This window comes from Labeo rohita, chromosome 21 (assembly GCF_022985175.1).
Source record: "Labeo rohita strain BAU-BD-2019 chromosome 21, IGBB_LRoh.1.0, whole genome shotgun sequence".
NCBI lineage: Eukaryota > Metazoa > Chordata > Actinopteri > Cypriniformes > Cyprinidae > Labeo > Labeo rohita.
The window spans coordinates 2361233-2382051 of NC_066889.1; the positions used below are offsets into that span (position 1 = coordinate 2361233).

At 34.4% G+C, this 20819-nt stretch overlaps 2 protein-coding genes across 3 annotated transcripts in view; both read right to left on the bottom strand.

The window, feature by feature from the left end:
• Positions 1-4572, bottom strand: part of stk26 (serine/threonine protein kinase 26) — a 29139-nt gene extending 24567 nt beyond the window's left edge. For both annotated transcript variants that reach the window (XM_051093080.1, XM_051093079.1), the window contains exon 1: positions 4138-4572. In XM_051093080.1, the coding sequence (XP_050949037.1) occupies positions 4138-4179 (42 nt within the window). In that variant the 5' untranslated portion in view covers positions 4180-4572. The remainder of the gene's footprint in view (positions 1-4137) is intronic.
• Positions 4573-9366: 4794 nt separating this feature from the next.
• On the bottom strand, positions 9367-20694 carry tmem185 (transmembrane protein 185). The gene is made up of 7 exons (XM_051093555.1): positions 20548-20694; positions 19965-20141; positions 15877-16084; positions 15653-15736; positions 15361-15537; positions 11525-11648; positions 9367-9963 (listed from the first exon to the last, which is right to left on the bottom strand). The coding sequence occupies exons 1-7, from the start codon at positions 20583-20585 to the stop codon at positions 9719-9721; spliced, it is 1053 nt and encodes a 350-aa protein (XP_050949512.1). The 5' UTR covers positions 20586-20694; the 3' UTR covers positions 9367-9718.
• Between the last annotated feature and the right edge of the window lie 125 nt (positions 20695-20819).

Consider the following 20819-nt stretch of genomic DNA (forward strand, 5'->3'; position numbering starts at 1 on the left):
TCTGTCGCACTGATAAACGCATCCGGTCACTGTGAACTGGCCTGTCAATCATCTTGTCACAGTTAACATCCTCCACATTCCGTTTTATTCGTGTTTGTAGTTCTGGACCGAATCCTTTGCCAAAGCATAATGGATTGTGGGCAATATTAGCCATTACAGTGTGCACGGATCCACACTTCAAAAATCGACCTGAAATAGTAGACCATCCGTTGACTTTTAGCATATTCTTTTCAACATACTATGCTCTGGGACACACTTATTCTAATCTCACATACTATTTAGGGTGGATAGTATGAACATTGGGACGCAGGGCCACACTTGCTTCCTTCCTGAATGAATCAGCTGTTTGAATGAATCAACTGAATGAACGATTCAGTGATAAAATCACTGACTACTGGCAGTTTTAGTTTCATTTTTAAAGTATAATTTCAGTTTGTTTTTTTTTATCATAAAAAATTTGTAAATATACCAACATGTCACTTTTGTATTTTTCTGTGCCACCTCTGTAGTGCAAATGAATTGTGTTAATACTGATTTTATTTGATTCTTAACTTATTCTTATTCTATTGTTTTAATTATAAATTAAAAAAAAAAAAAACAGCTTATAAATATAATCTTTTGAATTTGTCATACAAGATGAGATGCTTTCAATAAAGTTAGAAAAAATGCCATTGCAAAGTTTTAGAAAAATGCCCCCGTAAATCACTTTAAGGAGTAAAAATATGACCTTGTAATGAGAAGGTTAATTTTTGCTCTTAAAAATAAAAGCAAGCATAGAGGCCTGATTTTACATCAAACTCAAAGGCAATCATGCTGATCCAGGATTCGAATAAACTGTTTCGAAATCACTGACAAGTAACTATAAATGTATATTCTGAGAAAATTAGAATGTGTTCTGACCTTGCATTTTAAACTTCTTGTAGGTGACTCCAACACAGTATTAGGACACTTTAATAAACCACATGAGCTGCTCTTTAAAAATGATCAAATTTGTGATGTAGTAGGTCTCTCAATACTTTGAAAAAACGTGCACATTGTGATATCGTTTTCAAGAATATGAAAACATGGATTTTTATTACACCTTCCATCCCAAATACTGCATTTACCACATGTTTGACCACTGTCAATTAACCCTTTCAACTGGGTTAACCAGTTAAAAGCAAGCATTCACCAAAATTTGCATCCCTAATTGCCACCTACCAACATTCTAAGAACACCACAATACGTTTTGCTTGCATTGCAAATTCAGATAATGCACAATGACACACTTTGTGGTAAAATATTTTACTTAGTCATTGAACTTTACTTGTATAGTTAAATTTCACATCCAATTAGACTGAAAAAAAGCAGTAAAGTCATTGGGCATCTCTAAAGCGCTTTAGATCTGGTGGAGCAGCAGTGATGAGCTATATCCTGATCCACCGACTGCACGCGGGTCTGCGTCCTTCTGATAAATCTCTCTGCACAGACCGGTACGTTAATGACTAAGCTATTTGTATGTTAACAAGCTCGCAAAGAGGGTGTGTATGTACCCCACAAGACTTATCAGCTGGATGCATTTCCTCTACTATACAAACACATGACATGGCAACAAAGAGGTACCCCCTCAGGGGCTGCGGAAACGCATTTGGGAAAACGCAGCAAGCGCACGTGGGTACGAGCGACATGACACAACAAGCTTTTTATCGTGTTCCTTCAGACTTCTCCTCTTTCGCTGTACCTGACTCAGGTGTTAACCACGGGAAACCAGCGCTCGAAACACTTCTTTGCAGGCCACACCCAGACACTACGCCTAAGACCGACACTCCTTCATGCTTCTGGAGCTGCAATAGATCACATCTGTGAACGGACAATTGTAGCACTTACTTAGAAGGAGAAGATTGCACTTTAAACCCCAGGCAGACTCACAAAATAAACATTAAAAAGGCGTCACAAGTGTTACATTAATGAGCAGAGTTAGCCACCGCTGTTACCCATCTGCTGTGCATAATGATTAACATTTCCACCCAGTTGTCATAGCAGAGAATCCAACGTATGAGTGTGTGTCTGTGTGTTTTATTCCAGGAAGCTTAGATGTGGTGTTCTGGATCAGTGACCTTTCTGACCTCCGTCTGCTATCAGAAAATGAATAGAGGTGAAGTTCTAACGCACTGCCAACCAAGCATGAGTTCTGAATCCAAACGTGTATTACGTGTGAAGTTGAGACAGCCGCCACAACACAGAACCACATTCACACTTCCTGTGCTGCAAGGAAGGCTGTCATACAAAATAGCTTAAAACACAAGGATTACATCACTGTCCTAGATCACGGGCAGCAAATGCAGACTCATTATGCTTTATAAAGAAAGATGGGAACAAGAGTGAGCACTAGCACACCTTTAGGGAGCACATGCCACCTTATACACAAATATCTGCTCCATCATTAGACCAGGAGCATGGAGATATCCAAATATAGACTGATTCGGATGACAAATCAGCTCATAGTGACTAAGCCATCCACTCAGTCATATAAAGTATACACAAATAAATACACTTAGAATGAATATGCTTCATAATGTCCTCATTCCAAACATAGTGGAAAAACTACTCAAAGAAATAATTACATATTAGATACACTTTGCTCAATGGTATTACTCATTTCTGAAACAAACAATGATCCTATAATTAATAGAAAAGCGTATGCTATTAAACGTCACTAACCATTTTAATATTTTTCATATACATGAGGAGCCGTGTTGTTTTTTTTTAGCAATTCTTACATTTTTTAAAATTCAGAATTAATCAGAATTGCATTATATTTAGTGCTGTCAAACGATTAATCGTGATTAATCACATCCAAAATAAAATTTTTTGTTTACATAATATAATATACATAAATATACAAACATGCGTAGATATATTTAAGAATTTTTTTTATTTATATATATATATATATATATATATATATATATACATATTTTCCAAATATATACTGTATGTGTGTATTTATATAGGCCTGTACATAAGAAATATACACAGTACACGCACATATATTATGTAAACAAAAAGTTTTATTATTGCTATTAATCACAGCTGCACTAGTGTACTGTGTATATAAATATTTTTAAAATATATACTGTATATGTGTGTATTTATACATGCATAATAAATACACACCATACACACACACACACACACATATATGTGACCCTGGACCACAAAACCAGTCTTAAGTAGCACGGGTATATTTGTAGCAATAGCCAAACATTATTAGGATATTAAGTAAAGATCATGTTCCATGAAGATATTTTGTAAATTTTCCAAGTGTAAATATATCTCAACTTAATTTTTGATTAGTATTACACATTGTTAAGAACTTCATTTGCACAACAATATTGTGATTTTTTTTTTTGCGCAATCAGATTCCAGATTTTCAACTAGTTGTATCTCAGCCAAATATTGTCCTATCCTAACAAGCCATACATCAACGGAAAGCTTATTTATAAATGACTGGTTTTGTGGTCCAGAATAACATATATTACGTAAACAAAAACTTTTTAATTTGGATGCGATTAATCATGATCAATCATTTGACAGCACTATCCAGTATATCTTGAGCTGCCTATTAATACTAAAAACAATGTCTGTTTTGCATTAACATGGGGAAATTGACTTTTTTCCCATAAACAAGCATTGTTTAAAAGGTTCCCCATCTCAGCTTGATTTTCCAACAGTGTATAACTACTTTCGTCGTCTAACAGAACAGAATTAACTTGAATAAACACGAGTATTACTATAATATTGCGCAGGTATCAGATGATAATGTTATGGTAATATGACAGAAAATTACCATATTCATGTACCACGGCACTTATTTAAAAGAACACCGTGGCAAATGCACAAAAACATTCCTTTTCTAATATATAAATTAAAAAATGGTAATAGGACAGTACTTTTGGTTAATGTTTATATTAGAAGTTTTTAAAAATCTTTAGTGTTAACGGTTAAAGATCTGACTGAAGCGAATGTAAAGATGCAATATGAATGATTCATGAGTGTCTTATGCTGAATGCAGGTTAGCCTATGATGATGATGATGATGATGATGGTGGTGGTGGTGATGATAATGGCCTGGCTTTACCTTTCCACACCAACTCACCTGCATTCCAGGAACTTGAACAGCAACCGGCGACTGAGCCATATCCACCCGTCCACAGACAAACTACACAGCGAATAAACTCTCGGAGAGATACTTAAAGAGTTCTTTTCCTCACACTACTTTGTATTAAATTATATATACTACTATATTTACACTCTATTCACACAGTTCGTGAAACTCCTCGCGACGGCAAACTCTTGAGCTAGCTGCGCTCTGCTAGCTTTAAAGTCGACACTCGGTAAGCATAATTCCTTCGTGAAGTGGACTTTTTGTCATTTATATGAGATCCAGACGGTCGTCGGTAGCTTGTTACACGCTTTTGGTGAGAGTTTGTCCAGAGTTTGTTCTTCAGGAGATCCTCTTTGACGCCATGACTCGCGCTCCGCTCGCAAAGTTGTTTTGTGCTTGAGCTCTGGCCGTTGGGTGGAGCACACAGACGCTGCGTCACTGACGCTGCTGCCACCATCAGGGAACTTTCACCACACACACTTCTGCATGTTAATGCAGTTTAGAGCCTATATATTTATTTACACAGAGCTGGGTAGATACATATAAATTGTAGTCCGTTATTGATTACAGATCACATGGTAAAAACTGTAGTTAGTAACGTAGCTAATCTAGGTCATTCATTTTAGGTAATGTAATCTGACTACTTTTTTTAAACTTTTGATTAGATGTTTTTTTTTTTTTTTTTTTTTTTTTTTTTTTTTTTTCCATCAAATTAGTTTTAAACATACTACCCATTAAATATACCATATTGGTATAAAAAGATAAAAAAAAAAAAAAAAAAAATCAGATATTATCAACATTATAAAATGCATTAAACATTACATTACACCCGGGTTTCCAAAAGTGGGCTTAATGTAAGAACTAGAGTGGGTTTGGGTCAGTGTTGGGGGTAAAAGTTTTTGTTTACATAATATAATATACATAAATATACACACATGCATAGACATATTTCAGAAAAATGTATATATATATACATATATACACATTTATATGAATATATATATATATATATATGTGTGTGTGTGTGTGTGTGTGTGTGTGTGTAAATATTTTCCAAATATATACTGTATGTGTGTATTTATATAGGCCTATACATAAGAAATATACACAGTACACATACATATATTATGTAAACAAAAACTTTTATTATTGCTATTAGTTACAACTGCACTAGTGTACTGTGTATATAAATATTTTTAAAATATATACTGTATATGTGTATATTTGACTACTTTTTTTAAACTTTTGATTAGATGTGTTTTTTTATCAAATTAATTTTAAACATACTACCCATTAAATGTACCATATTGATATAAAAAGAAAAAAAAAAAAAAAAAAAAAAAAAATCAGATATTATCAACATTATAAAATGCATTAAACATTACATTACACCTGGGTTTCTAAAAGTGGGCTTAATGTAAGAACTAGAGTGGGTTTGTTTGGGTCTGTGTTGGGGGTAAAAGTTTTTGTTTACATAATATAATATACATAAATATACACACATGCATAGACATATTTCAGGAAAATGTTTATATATATATATATATATGTAAATATTTTCCAAATATATACTGTATGTGTGTATTTATATAGGCCTATACATAAGAAATATACACAGTACACGTACATATATTATGTAAACAAAAACTTTTATTATTGCTATTAATCACAACTGCACTAGTGTACTGTGTATATAAATATGTTTAAAATATATACTGTATATGTGTGTATTTATACATGCATAATAATAAATATACTATATACACACACACACACACATATGTGACCCTGGACCACAAAACCAGTCTTAAGTAGCACGGGTATATTTGTAGCAATAGCCAAAAATTATTAGGATATTAAGTAAAGATCATGTTTCATAACGCATTACAAGTAATGCGAGTTTTGTAATATTCATACTTTTTTCAAGTAACTAGTAAAGTAATGCATTACTTTTTAATTGACAAGAAAATATCTGAGTTACTTTTTTCAAATAAGTAACGCCAGTTACTTTCTCCCCCATTTATTGATTAAAAGCTCTCCTGTCCCCATGTTGAGAGAAATGAGAGAAAAATCAGGAGTAAGATGTTAGTTCTGGAATAAATGTGAACATGCATTAATTCATCTCACTCACAAAAAACAGATTCAGTATTCCTCAGAATGATTTAAAACAGTGAAATTCAATTCAGAATATGAGGCAAACCTGCAATAATTAAATATGTTAAATAATACAAATATCCTTTATGCATTTAATTCTATTCTATTAACCGATGTCTTTACTGCGGAGCTTTGATGATCCAATTCAACCATACTAATAAGCAAAAATTACTCAAGATAATCTAACATTTGATTTCCTCTTTTTTTTATTGCTGAAGAGTTGACATTTTTTCTTCTGTGGTTTAAGCCTGAGGCTTTTGGTGTGAAAAGGCTTTTGCATTTGCCAGAAACAGAATTTTTTATAAACAAACAAGCAAGCCCTGCCCAGATTTAAAAAGTAATGCAAAAGTAAAGTAATGCATTACTTTCCATAAAAAGTAACGCAAGTAGTTACTTTTTTAGGCAGTAACTCAATATTTTAATGCATTACTTTTAAAAGTAACTTTCCCCAACACTGGTTTGGGTTGAGTTAATAAAAAGGTAATAATTCATTAAATCATAAAAATGTAAAATAAAAATCTTTTAAACACCTAAAAACAAAAAAAAAAAAAAAAAATTATTTGTTTACCGGTACATCAAACCATTAACCAACATCAGAGAACTGTAAACTGTCAAATTCTAACTTCCTTAGAGATATTTCAAGTAAATATTTAATTTTAAGGGGTTTGGCTGACAAAAACATTTGGGATTCCCGGCATTACATGCACTAACATTAATAAACCTGAAAACACCAATGACATCACATGCACAAAGTTTCCCAAGTTTGTCCAGACTTCCAGAATCAACTGTCACTGAAGGTCACTGGATATGATGACAACATTGTGTTTCACAGCTATACATCACCAGTGTTTAGTAACTTACATAATTATTTGTTTCATACATGGCCTGCTTGAGAGGTGTTTTTTCGGAGGTTCTCAAATTCAGAAGAATGGTTTGCAAATTTATTTACACAACATTTGTGAATATATTGTCAAAGCGAAATGGTTTTTAGAAAGGAGAAAAAAAAAGTTACGGAGAATCAATAAATTATAATTTTGTGTGAATATGTAATCATGAAATCCATAAGAAGTAACTATAATCTGATTGTGAGGATTTTAAAATGGAATATACTCTAATTAAAAGTACTTAATTTTTGGAATCTAATTACATAATCCAGATTACGTGTAATCAGCTACTACCCTACCTGTATATTCTGCATATTCTCAATTATATACATGTACTCAAATCCCAGATATACTAGCCTAAGCACTTTTTAAACAGCGTATGTGGTGTCTCTATTTTCAGTGTATAATTACACTGAAAATAGAGACACCACACAGCATTTGACCACTGGATTTACAGAAACCATTTCAGTTTTAAGAAGTGTTTTCTCAACATATCAACATTGCATCAACTCATAAACATTCATTTTTAGTTGAATTATCAGTTGGTTATTCAACTATGTATTACTGTCTTTGGAAGGGTTTTGTCTTTCAATTAAAATGCACAAATTCACATTATTTCTTATTTACATTTATTGCAGGGATTCAATATTTTTTTTTGCCAGCAAAACCTCTTTCAGCTAATATATTTACTTAAACTACCCCTGGGATTTTAAGGTAAAAAGTTAATAATTTAAGTAACACACTTGACTGTTCACAGTTCTCTATTTTAAATATTTTTTAATCAATTTTTTAATTTGATTCATGTTATTTTAAAATGATTTTCATTTTTACATTTTTATAATATAATTAATTATTAGCTTTTCATTGCACTAAACATCACAAACCCCAGATTGGGAAACCTTGTTGTCAATAACAATGAATGGAATATATTTTCATTTCTTTTGTATTTTTATATCAATATGGAGTATCCTATTTAAATGAATGTGATAAACAAGTTAGGTCAAAATAATCCAAAGGTAATGGAAAAAATAGTCTTATTACATTAGATTAAATGTGAAAGTAATGGATTACGTTACTAATTTTTGTCATGTAATGTGGAATCAGTAACAGGCTACAATTTTCAAGTAATCTACCCAGCTCTGTTAATATTTATATACATTAAATCTACTATTCTATTTAATTTTTTTTTGACAATTTAGCTGAATATTTGAATAACCCATGGCAGACAAATTGAATGCCACGTGACTGACGGCGAAGTGAGTTGCAAATTAATACATTAAATACTTCAATAAACTCCTAACCCCAAGTGTGAGCCTTAGCAAGCACCTGGCATTCAAAAAGAAAACAATAATATATCTGATAAATATATGATAATGGAAAATTCCAAACAGAAAATGATTTGAAACATGAAAATATTCACACAGCTTTTGCATGATAACATTTTAATGTGAGGCACTGTCGAGAGCTACGGTATGTCTTGCCTTTACAAAGGAATGGACACACTGGACGTCGAGAGTGGTAACTGTGTACAGTGGGGAATAAAACCGTAATATTGGTCCACATCCACAAGAAAAAGAAAAATATTTCTATGGCTATTGACTCAGACCAGCTGAGAAAGTTAATTAAGTATCTGTCTGCTAGCCATTGAACGAGAGAGCAATATTTCATATCATCTTGCATGACTGTATGCAACATAAAAATACATGTTTTCAGATCTGGGTGTAGGATAGGCAACATACTGCAACTGGTCAACACTTACAAAGCAACTAAAAGGGGGTTAAAAAGAACGCTAAAAAACTGTTACTGCAAGAGGCCAACTCAATGAACCGAAATGACAGGGAACATACAGGTAGTGGTTATATATCAATATAGGTTACCTGCTAACTGTACGGGGTGTGAAATGAATAGGTTGCACAGATTGCATCAACATCAATCTTCAAATAGTTTTCATCGGCTAGCCTCTGTCACATATGGTAGCAGCCTATCAGATATAGATATAAAGCTTTATACCAACGCTTTTCTTCAACCAAAAAGGCTGCAATCACAGTGGAAATGAAGAACTGCCATGTATTCCCACAGAGAAAAATCTTGCAGATGCAGAACAAATGTTAACAAAGCAGGGTAGCTATGACCAACGAATGAGTAAATGAATGCCTACACCATACATGGATTTAAAATACAGAAAAAAAAAAAAACACACCTGGTAAAAAACAAAACACTTCGCTTATTTACAGATTAGACGGTCTCTCGTCGAGTCCTTTGACTGAGTTGTCCGGAAAGTTCAAACGATCCACTCCAGAAGGCAACAGGTCCCATCTATGGATTTTACAGACACGAGGCTATTGTATACAAAATGGTTGGGAGTCAGTATCAGAGCTTAGCTCAAACACAAAGGTCTTTCCTGAAGAGTCTCAGAAGAAGCATCTGTGTAGTAGGTTTGTATTTTTCTTTTTAAATGGTAGGTCCTGAAGCGGAGCCCAGTGCATAGTGCTATACTGTTCATGAACAGCCAAACGAGGACAGAGTTTTAAATGTTAGTCTGGCATGTCGATGCACAGTTTGGGTGGCGGCACAAAGTATTTGCCAGGACTCTGGGTGATCACCACGCCCGTCTTCTTACGAAACATGGGAGGGATTTTAGGCACCTCGTGGATGGGCAATTCCTCGGACACCTCGGAGTCCTCGTGGTGCAAGTCATAGGATATGTTGCCATATTCCCTCAGGAAGGGGAAGAGTTCAAGAAGAAACTGGCAGAAGTCTTTGCGAATGCCAAACCACCCTGATAACAAAGGGGAAATGAGAGAAGAAGAGCTCAAGTCAACACTGAAACTAAATTAAGGAAACATACTGTACAGTCTTGTTTGTAAGAAAATAGGAGTAGGAGGAAAACACAAATTGTGTGGGATGAGTTATGTCCTTGCACGCTGTGTCTGAAATTTTCATTCGTGAAAAACGCAGAAAATTGTACCCTATTTTTTTTATGATGGACAAAAGTTGCAGAGGCAGTGTGTAAATGCCAGTGTGTATTTATTTTTTAATGTGCAAACATTTCGGACAAGAATTTCAGACTCTGTGTGCAAAGACCTTTACATGGCAAAGTTTAACACTTAAGATTTGGGATTTGTTTAAATCACTCACTACAAAAAAGAAAAATAGTATTAGTAATGCCTGCTTTAGCGAACAAAAGTAGTTCTTAGAAAGCTAAACATTATTACACTATACTGAAAGGTTACCCAGTTTTGATTAATTATTTTTCATTTAAAATTATTTGCAGACATTACTGAATCCTTCATCAAGGCACTATAACCAATAAGTTGCAAGAAGAAAAATTTATTGCCGTTCCAAAATTCAAAGATTTTTAGTTTTTTTAAAAAAAGTCTCCTATGAAGACTGCATTTATTTGATCAAAAATACTGAAAAATACTGAAAAATACAGTAATATTGTGAAATACTATTATAATTTAAAATAATGGTTTTCTATTTTAATATGCCTTAAAATGTCATTTATTTCTGTGATCAAAGCTGAATTTTCATCATCATTACTCCAGTTTTCAGTGTCACATCATCCTTTAGAAATCATTCTAATATGGTGATTTATTATTAATGTCAAAAAAAAAAAAAAAAACAGCTGTGCTCCTTAATATTTGTTTGGAACCTGTGAAACTTTTATTTTCAAGATTCTTTGATGAATGAAAAGTAAAAAAAAAAAAAAAAAAAAAAAAAAAAAAAAAAAAAAAAAAAATTATATATATATATATATATATATATACACACACACACAGCATTTGTTCATAATAGAAATCTTTTTTAAACTTTACTTTGCCTTTACTTTTTATCCATTCAATAAATCCTTGCTGAATAATTTTTTTTTTTTAAAAAAGAAAAAAATAGCTGACCTCAAACGTTTACACAGTATTTCTATTTTAAATAAATGCTGTTCTTTTAAACTTTTTATTTAAAGAATCCTGAAAAAATTATCACACTTTCCAAAACAATATTAAGCAGCACAACTGTTTTCAACATTGATGATAAATCAACATATTAGAATGATTTCTGAAGGACCATGTGACACAGAAGACTGGAGTAATTCCTGGTTAAAATTCAGCTTTGCATCACAGAAATAAATTAGATTTTAAAGTATATTCAAATAGAAAAAACTATATTTTAAATTGCAATAATATTTTACAATATTACATTTTTTTCTATATTTTTTATTAAATAAAACAGATTTGATGAGCATAACAGATTTCTGTAAAAAAAAAAAAAAAAAAAAAAAAAAAAAAAAAAAAAACAACAAAAAAAAACCTTTTGAACAGCAGTGAAGGTAACACGTGACATACAGTGATTGCCTCCTTTCTGGCCAAACGTTGTCACCATCAGAGTCACCAAAGAAACCCAGAGAGGAACAAACACCGGGACGTAGTTGGAGTTATAATGACCATCCAGCTTGTGAACGAGAAGAATCTGAAAACAACACAAATACTAATGAAAGTCAACCCTGTATCTATAAACACTGAGCTCACAAAACAGCTGCAAAATCAATGACTGCATTCTTAAAACAACAGTTCACCCAAAACATTAAAAAACTAAGGTTAACATCATATTATAAGCAACTTTATATTGACAAGATTAATCAGTTATAAACAAAACACTACCATTTAGTAAACTATTGGGTGAACTATTCCTTTAAAACCCGGTAATCTGACACATTGCACGTAGCCCATATTGGTGCATATGAGGATATTTAACTAAAATATTTTGACAAAGATCGACAGACCTGGAGCTGCTTCATAGCTGTGAGTTTACTCAAAAAAAATTAAGAATTAAAGTGGTGGCTGATTTTTTTTTTCTCTCAGAAGGCAGCAAATTATGATTTCTTAGAATAAAGTTCTCTAAAATACAACATTAATGCTGAAAGTTTCAAAACATGTCCTGAAAAATATGAGATTACTGCCAGCAAAAATCATATAGGGTCCAAATGAGTTTTTAGTTGATTAATTACAGGTTCACTTAATAAAGATGGCTGGTCAGACGTACTACAGTTTGCATGTTTGAGTTACAACCTGAAGTATACATCCAGGGTTTATATACTGTAAAATGAAATTCCAGGACTTTCAAGGACTTTTCAAGCTTCAATCATCTTTCAAATAAAACCATGGTTAATTTTTTTTTTTAATTTTAAAGGATTTGCATTCGCTTTTTTCTTTGTTTTGTTTTTATAATGTTCAATTTTTACAAAATCAGAAAAAAGGTTTGTGAAACCACTCTGAAATCCTGATCTGATACAAATAATTTGTCATCCATACTCTGAAGTCCCGAACTGAATCAAATGATTCACAAACCCACTGTGAAGTTCTGATCTGAATCAAATGATTTACGAAATTGAACTGAAGTCCTGATCTGAATCAAATGATTCACACTCCAAAGTCGCAATCCGAATCTAATGATTCACAAATGCGCTCCGAAGTTCCAATCTAAATGAAATGATTCACACTTCGAAGTTCCGATCTAAATCAAATGATTCATGCTCCAAAGTCCCAATCTGAATCAAATGATTCACAATATTTCCAGTCTAAACCAAACGATTCGCGAACCCACTCAGAAGTTCTGATCTGAATCAAATGATTTGTGAACTTGCGCCAAAGTCTCGATCTGAATCAAATGATTCACAAACCCGCTCCGAAGTCCCGATCTAAATCAAATGATTAGCGACACGTGATCTGAAGTCCGGATCTGAATCAAATGATTTGTGATACGCAATCTGATTGGTGTGCTTTGAAACAGTGAATCATTTTGCGATGCAGTGGTTTAACTGATTTGGAGTTTCAAAAAACTCAGCTTCACCCATCACTATGTTCTTTTTAAAATCGTGCCAAGCGATGTTGAAATGTATATAATTGGGTCTTTCAATTTTATCTGTTTCTTTTTGCTAGTGAATCGCTTGAAGCGATTGATCGAAATCACAAATTTGAATCAATCTGAGCAGTTTCAGCGTAAATGACTAAATCGATTCAGTTCAGTCCATGTTTACACGACATTGTCAGTACTACTACTGGCTTATCTTGCTAGTTTATGTTTTTTACTAGTTTTGAAATAAGTGAAAAAGCATTTTGTTTTTTGAATTGCGTGAATTTGTTTTGAAAATATTTTAAAGATATATAAAACACTAAACACTTATTTCATAGATACTTTGTCTTTCAATGATTCAAGCGCTTTTTAAGTACCTCTTCAGGAATATTGGGGCCTTAATTTTCAAAAAGTCAAATTCATGCAACTACCCACAAGTTATTTTTGTACATCACAGGAAAGCCAGAACGGTGACTTTAGCACAGACACAGCTTTCTCACTCTCTGTGTCGGGTGTGTTGCCACTGTCTGTAGCCATATTCAAATAATGGAAATACATTTAGTGAAGTGGAGCTACTGCTGCACACGAGACAGAGATTGTTATACAGTCTGAAAGTGTCATTTTAGACACTGACAGGTCATTTAATTTACACATGGACAGAAAAATTTGTTGTAAATTTTGAATCTGAAATCTAAAACAAATTTGAAACCTAATATTGCCTAGAGATCATTTGTCATTTTTCTGCTTTGCAGGGTTCCTATGGGGTTTGGAAAAGTATGGAATTTGACTGCATACTTTGGAAAAGAAAGCAGAGTATGGAAAATTATTTGTGTTTCCAGACATTTGCTCCATTTAGTTTTTTATAACAGTAAGAATTTAATGAAAATAAATTTATCGTACAAGAAGCAAGGTTTCATGGCAGCTGTTTAGTGATTCTTTAGTGATTGTTAAATACAACTCACTGAATTCAAGACGCACTTTCATTACGCAAAATGCATTTTGGGTTTCTTCTCATTATATTCTTAGCATTGTATTACACAGCCTCAGAGACCTTTGCAAAAATAAAAAATATACAGACTTTTATATGCACAAAAGAAACTATTAAACTTAGCATATAGGACAATGCACGCTGATCCATCAGGCCATTTCGCAGTGTGGTTTTTTGGCCGCCACAGACTATGCATTAAAGAAACCTAAGGGTTTAAAATATGGCATACTGCCATAAACACTTTTTTACAGTACCTTTTTTTCTTTTACAGACCCTTGAACTTGCAAATTTTATGCCATCAGCCCATTTCGTGTCATGGTTTCTCCACCGCTAAAGATGTGTTAAATTGGACATTAGGCCTTGATATCACAGGTATTACCATAAGAAAAGCCAAATTTTGAGCAAGCAGATCTCTGTTATCCATGCTCTCATTTTTAGTAAGATGGCAGTGATGCACAAAGGAAACAGGTTTTATAAAAATAGAAGTTGTAATGCGCAAGTATGCAAAAAATTCTCATGCACATGTGAATAGTTTCTCGAGGGGACAAAAAAAGTTTCTTATGCATAGGGCTGCACAATTAATCGCACTAACACTTACATTATTCTGCTTTCTTAAGATGTGTGTGTGTGTGTGAGAGAGAGAGTGTGTGTGTGTATTTTTCCTGCAGGTTATCTTAAGGTTTTTTTTCATTGTTATAAGTTTTACTTTTTTTATATTTAAAGAAGAAACTATATATAAAAATGTGGCATGCAGTTGCTTCAAACAATGGTATAAAGCTATTCAAAACATCATTCAATGTAAATTGCGATAATCGTAATTGATAATCACAATTACAATTTTGAGGGAATAATCGACAATGATTTTTGTCATAATCGTGCAGCCCTACTTATGCGTATGTACAAGTCTGTATTTTGTGTTTGTTTTTCTTTCATTATTTGTTATTTTAGGGGTTCTGTATGTTGTCACTTTAAGAAAATAATAAAATATATATGTATTTTATTAGAATATTGAATATAAATATAAAAAAATATGTATTAAAAATATTAAATAAAATATAAAAATATTTACAGACCATTTATATACCAAATATAAGGCTGAAAATAATGTTCTATGAACCATTTATGTTAAATATGGTCTGAAAAACTACTGAGAGGTTTGGAAATTTGAGTCTGGAAAGTATGGAATTTTGAAATGAAAAATGTGTAGGAACCCTGACATTCCAAATTTGACATACTGTCCCTACAGCAGACACTTTTGCTCTACTCAAGACACATTGAGTGTCTTTAGCTTACTTTGCATAAACACAATCAAAAAAAAAATGAACGATTTTGGAATCAAACCTCAAAGGTAAGCAGGGGCACCACTATGGTCATCCAGCTGATTGCCATAGTGATGTGTGTGCGCCGCTGCTCTGCAATGACATCCATGGACCGCAAGAAGAGCACAGACCAGACAATGTAATAGAGCACCACCAGACACAAGAAGGACATGAGAATCCAAAGCGGCACGCACACCACCTGGAAGAGACACACTGCTTATACTCTCATAACAAGACACAGAGCTCAGATTACAAAGCGGATGGCCTAACCGCAGGTGACTGATGACATAGCAGAAGTAAATGAGTGTCCTTACCAACCACGGCCAGCTGATGATAGTATCCAGTCTCAAAGCGATGAAGATGAACTGAAGAATATTTACAGAGCACAGGATCTCCAACTGATGAAACAACACAAAGTAAGAGTGTGCAATCAGGTATGATTCATTTCTGTAAACACAAGAATATGTGTTGATATCATGTGGGTGAAATTAGAAAACATGGTTGTGGTAGTTTGTTACAGTCAGATCACGACTAATACCTCGAGTGATCGGTCGTGTCTGAATCCCCACACGCACGCCGCCACTGAGACGGGCGAGACGAAGAAGAGCGGCATGAAGACCAAAAGCCAGGGGTGTGAACCCCGTTGCACGCGATCACACACCAGCACCTCGAAGGTCAGCAGTAGGAGGTGAATTCCCACAGCGATCAGCATTGCCTTGAACTCCACGCAGGTCTCTCCCTCTGCCCTAAAGACGACAACTTACTGCATGATGTACTGCAAAATCTTCCTTAAAGGGAAAGTTCACCCAAAAATGAAAATTCTGTCATATTCACTCACTCTCAGGTTGTTGCAAACCTGTATGAGTTTCTTTCTTCTGCTGAACACAAAAGAAGATATTTTGAAGAATGTTGGTAACCAAACAGCTGCTGGTCCCCCTTTGACTTCAAGAGTATGGAAAAGAAATACTACGCAAGTAAATGGCAACTGTCAACTGTTTGGAAACCCATACAAGTTTGGAAAGACATGAGGGTGAATAAATGACAGAATTTTAATTCTGGGGTTAAATATCCATTCTAGTCCTAAAGCCAACAGGATATGGCTTTTTCACAAAGTTTACTAGTGTTATCATGTCATCAAATTAACCAAAACTAGGGCTGGGAGTGCCACTTGAGTGCCATGTTTCAGAATGCAGTTTCATGCACGAGACCCTGCAAGAGACGCGAGTGCGAAAGTCAAACGTGTCCATGTTTACATACAATAAAACAACAGAAAAGCAGCGCAATCTAATAAAAACCTGTGAAGAACTATCACTGTATGTCTGATATTTCATATTTACATCATGGTCACAGGCTGAAAGCTGCTGCTTATTGTTTTTACAGAAGTTTTATAGTTAATAATAGTCTACTGGTGTTACACATTAAAGTCATTTTGAATTTGAATTACGCTGACTTTCGAGATTAAAAAAATAATAATAATTTCCTTGTATTATTTCTGAACATATAAGACAAGTTTGTACAAGATGTAGTTGCATCTTGCATCTTTTCTGTAAAGATATTTAACAAGTGATTTGTTTAATATTTACATCATGTTGTTGACAACTTAGAATTCTTAGAATGCATTAGAATTTTCTTTAACTACAGGTTTAATAAGGAAAAAGGAAAAAGTTACTTGAATCATGTTGTAGCTACATTTTCAAGTTGACTAGTTAAAAATCGTAAAAAAATAAATAATAAAAAATACAAACCAACTGAAAAAAAAAATATATAAAGAGTTTGGTTTCAAAATGCAATAAACAGCATTTAAAAAAAAAAAAAAAAAATTGAGTTCCTGTCAAAATCAGTATTGTATCTGGTTGGTATTGAAAAGTCCATTTTTCATTTTACGCAAAATGTTTTTGTCTGTTTACGCCTGATTTTGCTCTGTTTCGACATCAAAAATCACACAAGTCAAATCAAACAAGTCACACTCACAACTGAGCCGCTGCACATATCCATTCAAACACAGCGGTGTTTCGTTTACGAATGAATGTGCATTTTTAACGAATCTAGTGAGTCAGTGATTCATTGTCCTATTCATAAAGACTTGCTTTATTCCTGAATGAATCAGCCATTCAAACAAATCAAATGAATGATATAATTCAGTAAATAAATCAGACTTGCCTCCACCTACTGGCAGATTTAGTTTCATTTTAGATTTTTAATCTTTTCAGTTATTTAAATCATTTAAAGAAAAATTTACAGACTTGTCATCCAAGATGTTCATGTCTTTCTTTCTTCAGTCGTAAAGAAATTATGTTTTTTGAGAAAAAAATTCAGAAATGTTCTCCATATAGTGGACTTCTATGGTGCCCGCGAGTTTGAACTTCCAAAATGCAGTTTAAATGCAACTTCAAAGGACTCTAAACAATCCCAGCTGAGAAAAAAAGAGTCTTATCTAACGAAATGATTGGTTATTTTCTAAAAAAAAAAGATTGACAATTTATATACTTTTTAACCTCAAATGCTCGTCTTGTCTAGCTCTGTGTTAACTTTTTTCCGGTTTAATACAGTTAGGGTATGTTGAAAACTCCCATCTCATTTTTTTTACTCTAACTTCAGAATCGTCCTACATCGCTGCAGAAGTACCGAACCAGTGTTTACAAAGTGAAAGTGCAAGGAGGGTTAGACACCATTTACAAAAAAGGTAAAACAGCAATGTAGGACAAATTTGAAGCTGCATTTAAACTGCATTTTGGAGGTTCAAACTTGCAGGCACCACAGAAGTCCACTACATGGAGATAATTCCTGAAACTGTTTCCTCAAGAAAAATAATTTATTTACGACTAAAGAAAGAAAGACATGAACATCTTGGATGGCAAGGTGGAAAGTAAATTATCTGTAAATTTTTGTTTTGGTAGTGAACTTCTCCTTTAAGGGATCTAGAATATGCTCATGCATTAATATCTGGTTCATAAGTACTAATAAACACCCAATATACTAGTAATATGCAACAACTAGCTCATAGTGAATAGTGTTCCCTAATCTAAAGTCTATCCAAAGGTCTTTCACTTGCTAAAAAAGCAACTATCCAGCAGATGACAGAAGACAATTGTGTAGTCAATTGTGTATGACAGGTTTTTCTGCAAAGTAGGGATGCACCGATACCGATACTGGTATCGGTATCGGGCCCGATACTGAGCTACTGTACTCATACTCGTACTCGTTAAAATGCCCTGATACCAAAGGCCGATACCACACAGCATGTGACAAGTGCGTATTCAGGCAAAGAAACACCGACAACAGAACAACGGACAGCAGAATGGAGTCATTAGAGATTAAGGATGTCTACAAAGTATATGTATGCAAATAATATAATGTTAAACATTCAGTATCAACCCTTGTATAGCTGGTGCGCGCGAGCTGAAAGGCAAAGCACGCAGAATGGATCGAGCGTGCCGCGGCAAAGATGCATGGCTTGTCATTTAAGATCCCGCCTTCACATCACTGGAAAGTGTGTAGTTTGGTTGGATATGTCAAAAACAAGTAAGTAAAGCAATGCACAAGTTATTTAATGGGAGAGAGAGAGAGAGAGAGAGAGAGAGGGAGAGGAAGAGCGACAAAGAGAAACAGAGAGCGCACTTTTGTTGCGTGATCTTTAATGATGTTCGCATATTTAGCACACGCATCTTTTGGATTAAAACAAATCCGTAAATATGAAACCAAAATTACAGAGGCATTACTATAAACATCATTTATTTTCAACCTTAAGCAGACACGACTGTACGACGAAAGTGAAACTATAGCAGCCTGTGTGAAATGCGCTAGGCTGTACTATACTTGAGCGCGTTGCGCATGTTTTGCTTGCTTCATGAGTGTTTCTGCATTATTTGAGTCTCTTTAGATTATAGCCCAAATAGCAGCATGTTTCAGATTTAAAAAACGCGACTTACATTTCTGAAAATATCAGAGTTAGGAGATTCATAACGAGTGGTTCCCTGCATTATTACAACAAAACGCGTGATTACAGTACTGAGCCGCTGCAATGGAGCAGTTTAATGTTATTAAATTAAAGATGATGTACCATAGAGCAAAAAAAAAAAATAGTGAACAGTGAAAGTAACAAAACACATTTTAATGGGCATAATTAAGTGTAAAAAAAAAAATAACTAAGGGATATATAGTCAAACTAAAAATTATTCAGACACCAGCTATACACCACCTAATTTTTGATATATATATATTTTTTTTTACTAGTGGGTGCAGGACACAGTTTATGATAATGTGAAAAATGTCTGATAATGTGAGAAAAGGTATCTGAATAAATTTTGGTTTGACAGTATCTATTTGATAAATGAAATTAACCAACTAATACATATTCTTTTAGTTTCTGTACCCAATATTTTACAAATTTACTGGTAAATTTTAAAATATCGGTACTCGCGGAATCGGCAAGTACCAAAAATAAAAGTATCGGTATCGGGCGAGTACTGGAAAAAGTGGTATCGGTGTATCCCTACTGCAAAGTGTTGATCATTTAAAGGCCTCTGCAATTCATGCATCAGGTTTGATACAGTAATAATAAGTGACTTCACTGCAGACTCAATCCTACACAATAGTGATCCTTAGCAGGGAGAAGTTGTGTCTGACCTGTACTGTGGGTTGTGCGCCCAAACCCCGGTGCCCACGGAAGCCCCAATGATGACCATGAGTTTCCAGAGCCAGATGGGCGCAAACACCGCCCAGTAGCTCCACTGGATGATGCCATCCAGCCTCAGTGACAGCAGCACGGAGAAGAGCAGCAGGCAGGCGTAGATCAGGAACTTACTGCGGGACAACAACACACAAATGCGGTCAGAGCACAAGCTGGACACATCTGTCAAACTTACTTGACTCCTGTCAGGATCACGAGACGGGCCTGACTGAGACACAAAACAAAAGTATCCGGGAAGCTTTGAACGTCCGCGAACGACAATCTTTGGTAAAACTGGCGTGTCGTGTTTCCTGCACGACATTTCAAGACAAAGTGCTAAACGGTTTCATGTCAGTTTCAGTATTAAAGCCGTTTCCTTCACTGCTTAATGTTGCTAAACTTAAAGCTGCTAAACTATGCTAAGACAAATCCAAAAGGCCTGCACGGGGAACATTAGCAGCTAAGCTAACAAAGTGAATGGCAGCGTAGTAAAAGCAAAGCGCTGGGTTTTGTCGTTCACGTAACGCACACAGTTCTTACCTAGGGTTGAAATCTTGAAAAACGCCTCGGAGATTCATGGTTTCCTCTTCAGACCATAGTTAGATGAAGTAAAAAGGGAAGGCTGGCTAACTGACTGGCACTCACTTCAGAGCAGACAGTTGGCAAACGCAACCAAACACGGTGACGTCACGCACGCACGCACGCCTCTTCCGCCGGGTGGCGCTGTTTACATCACAGCTGATTATGAAAACAAACATGGTTCGGGAGATTAGAGGTATTTGTTTCAAATGTTACATTCGTAAACCGATTTA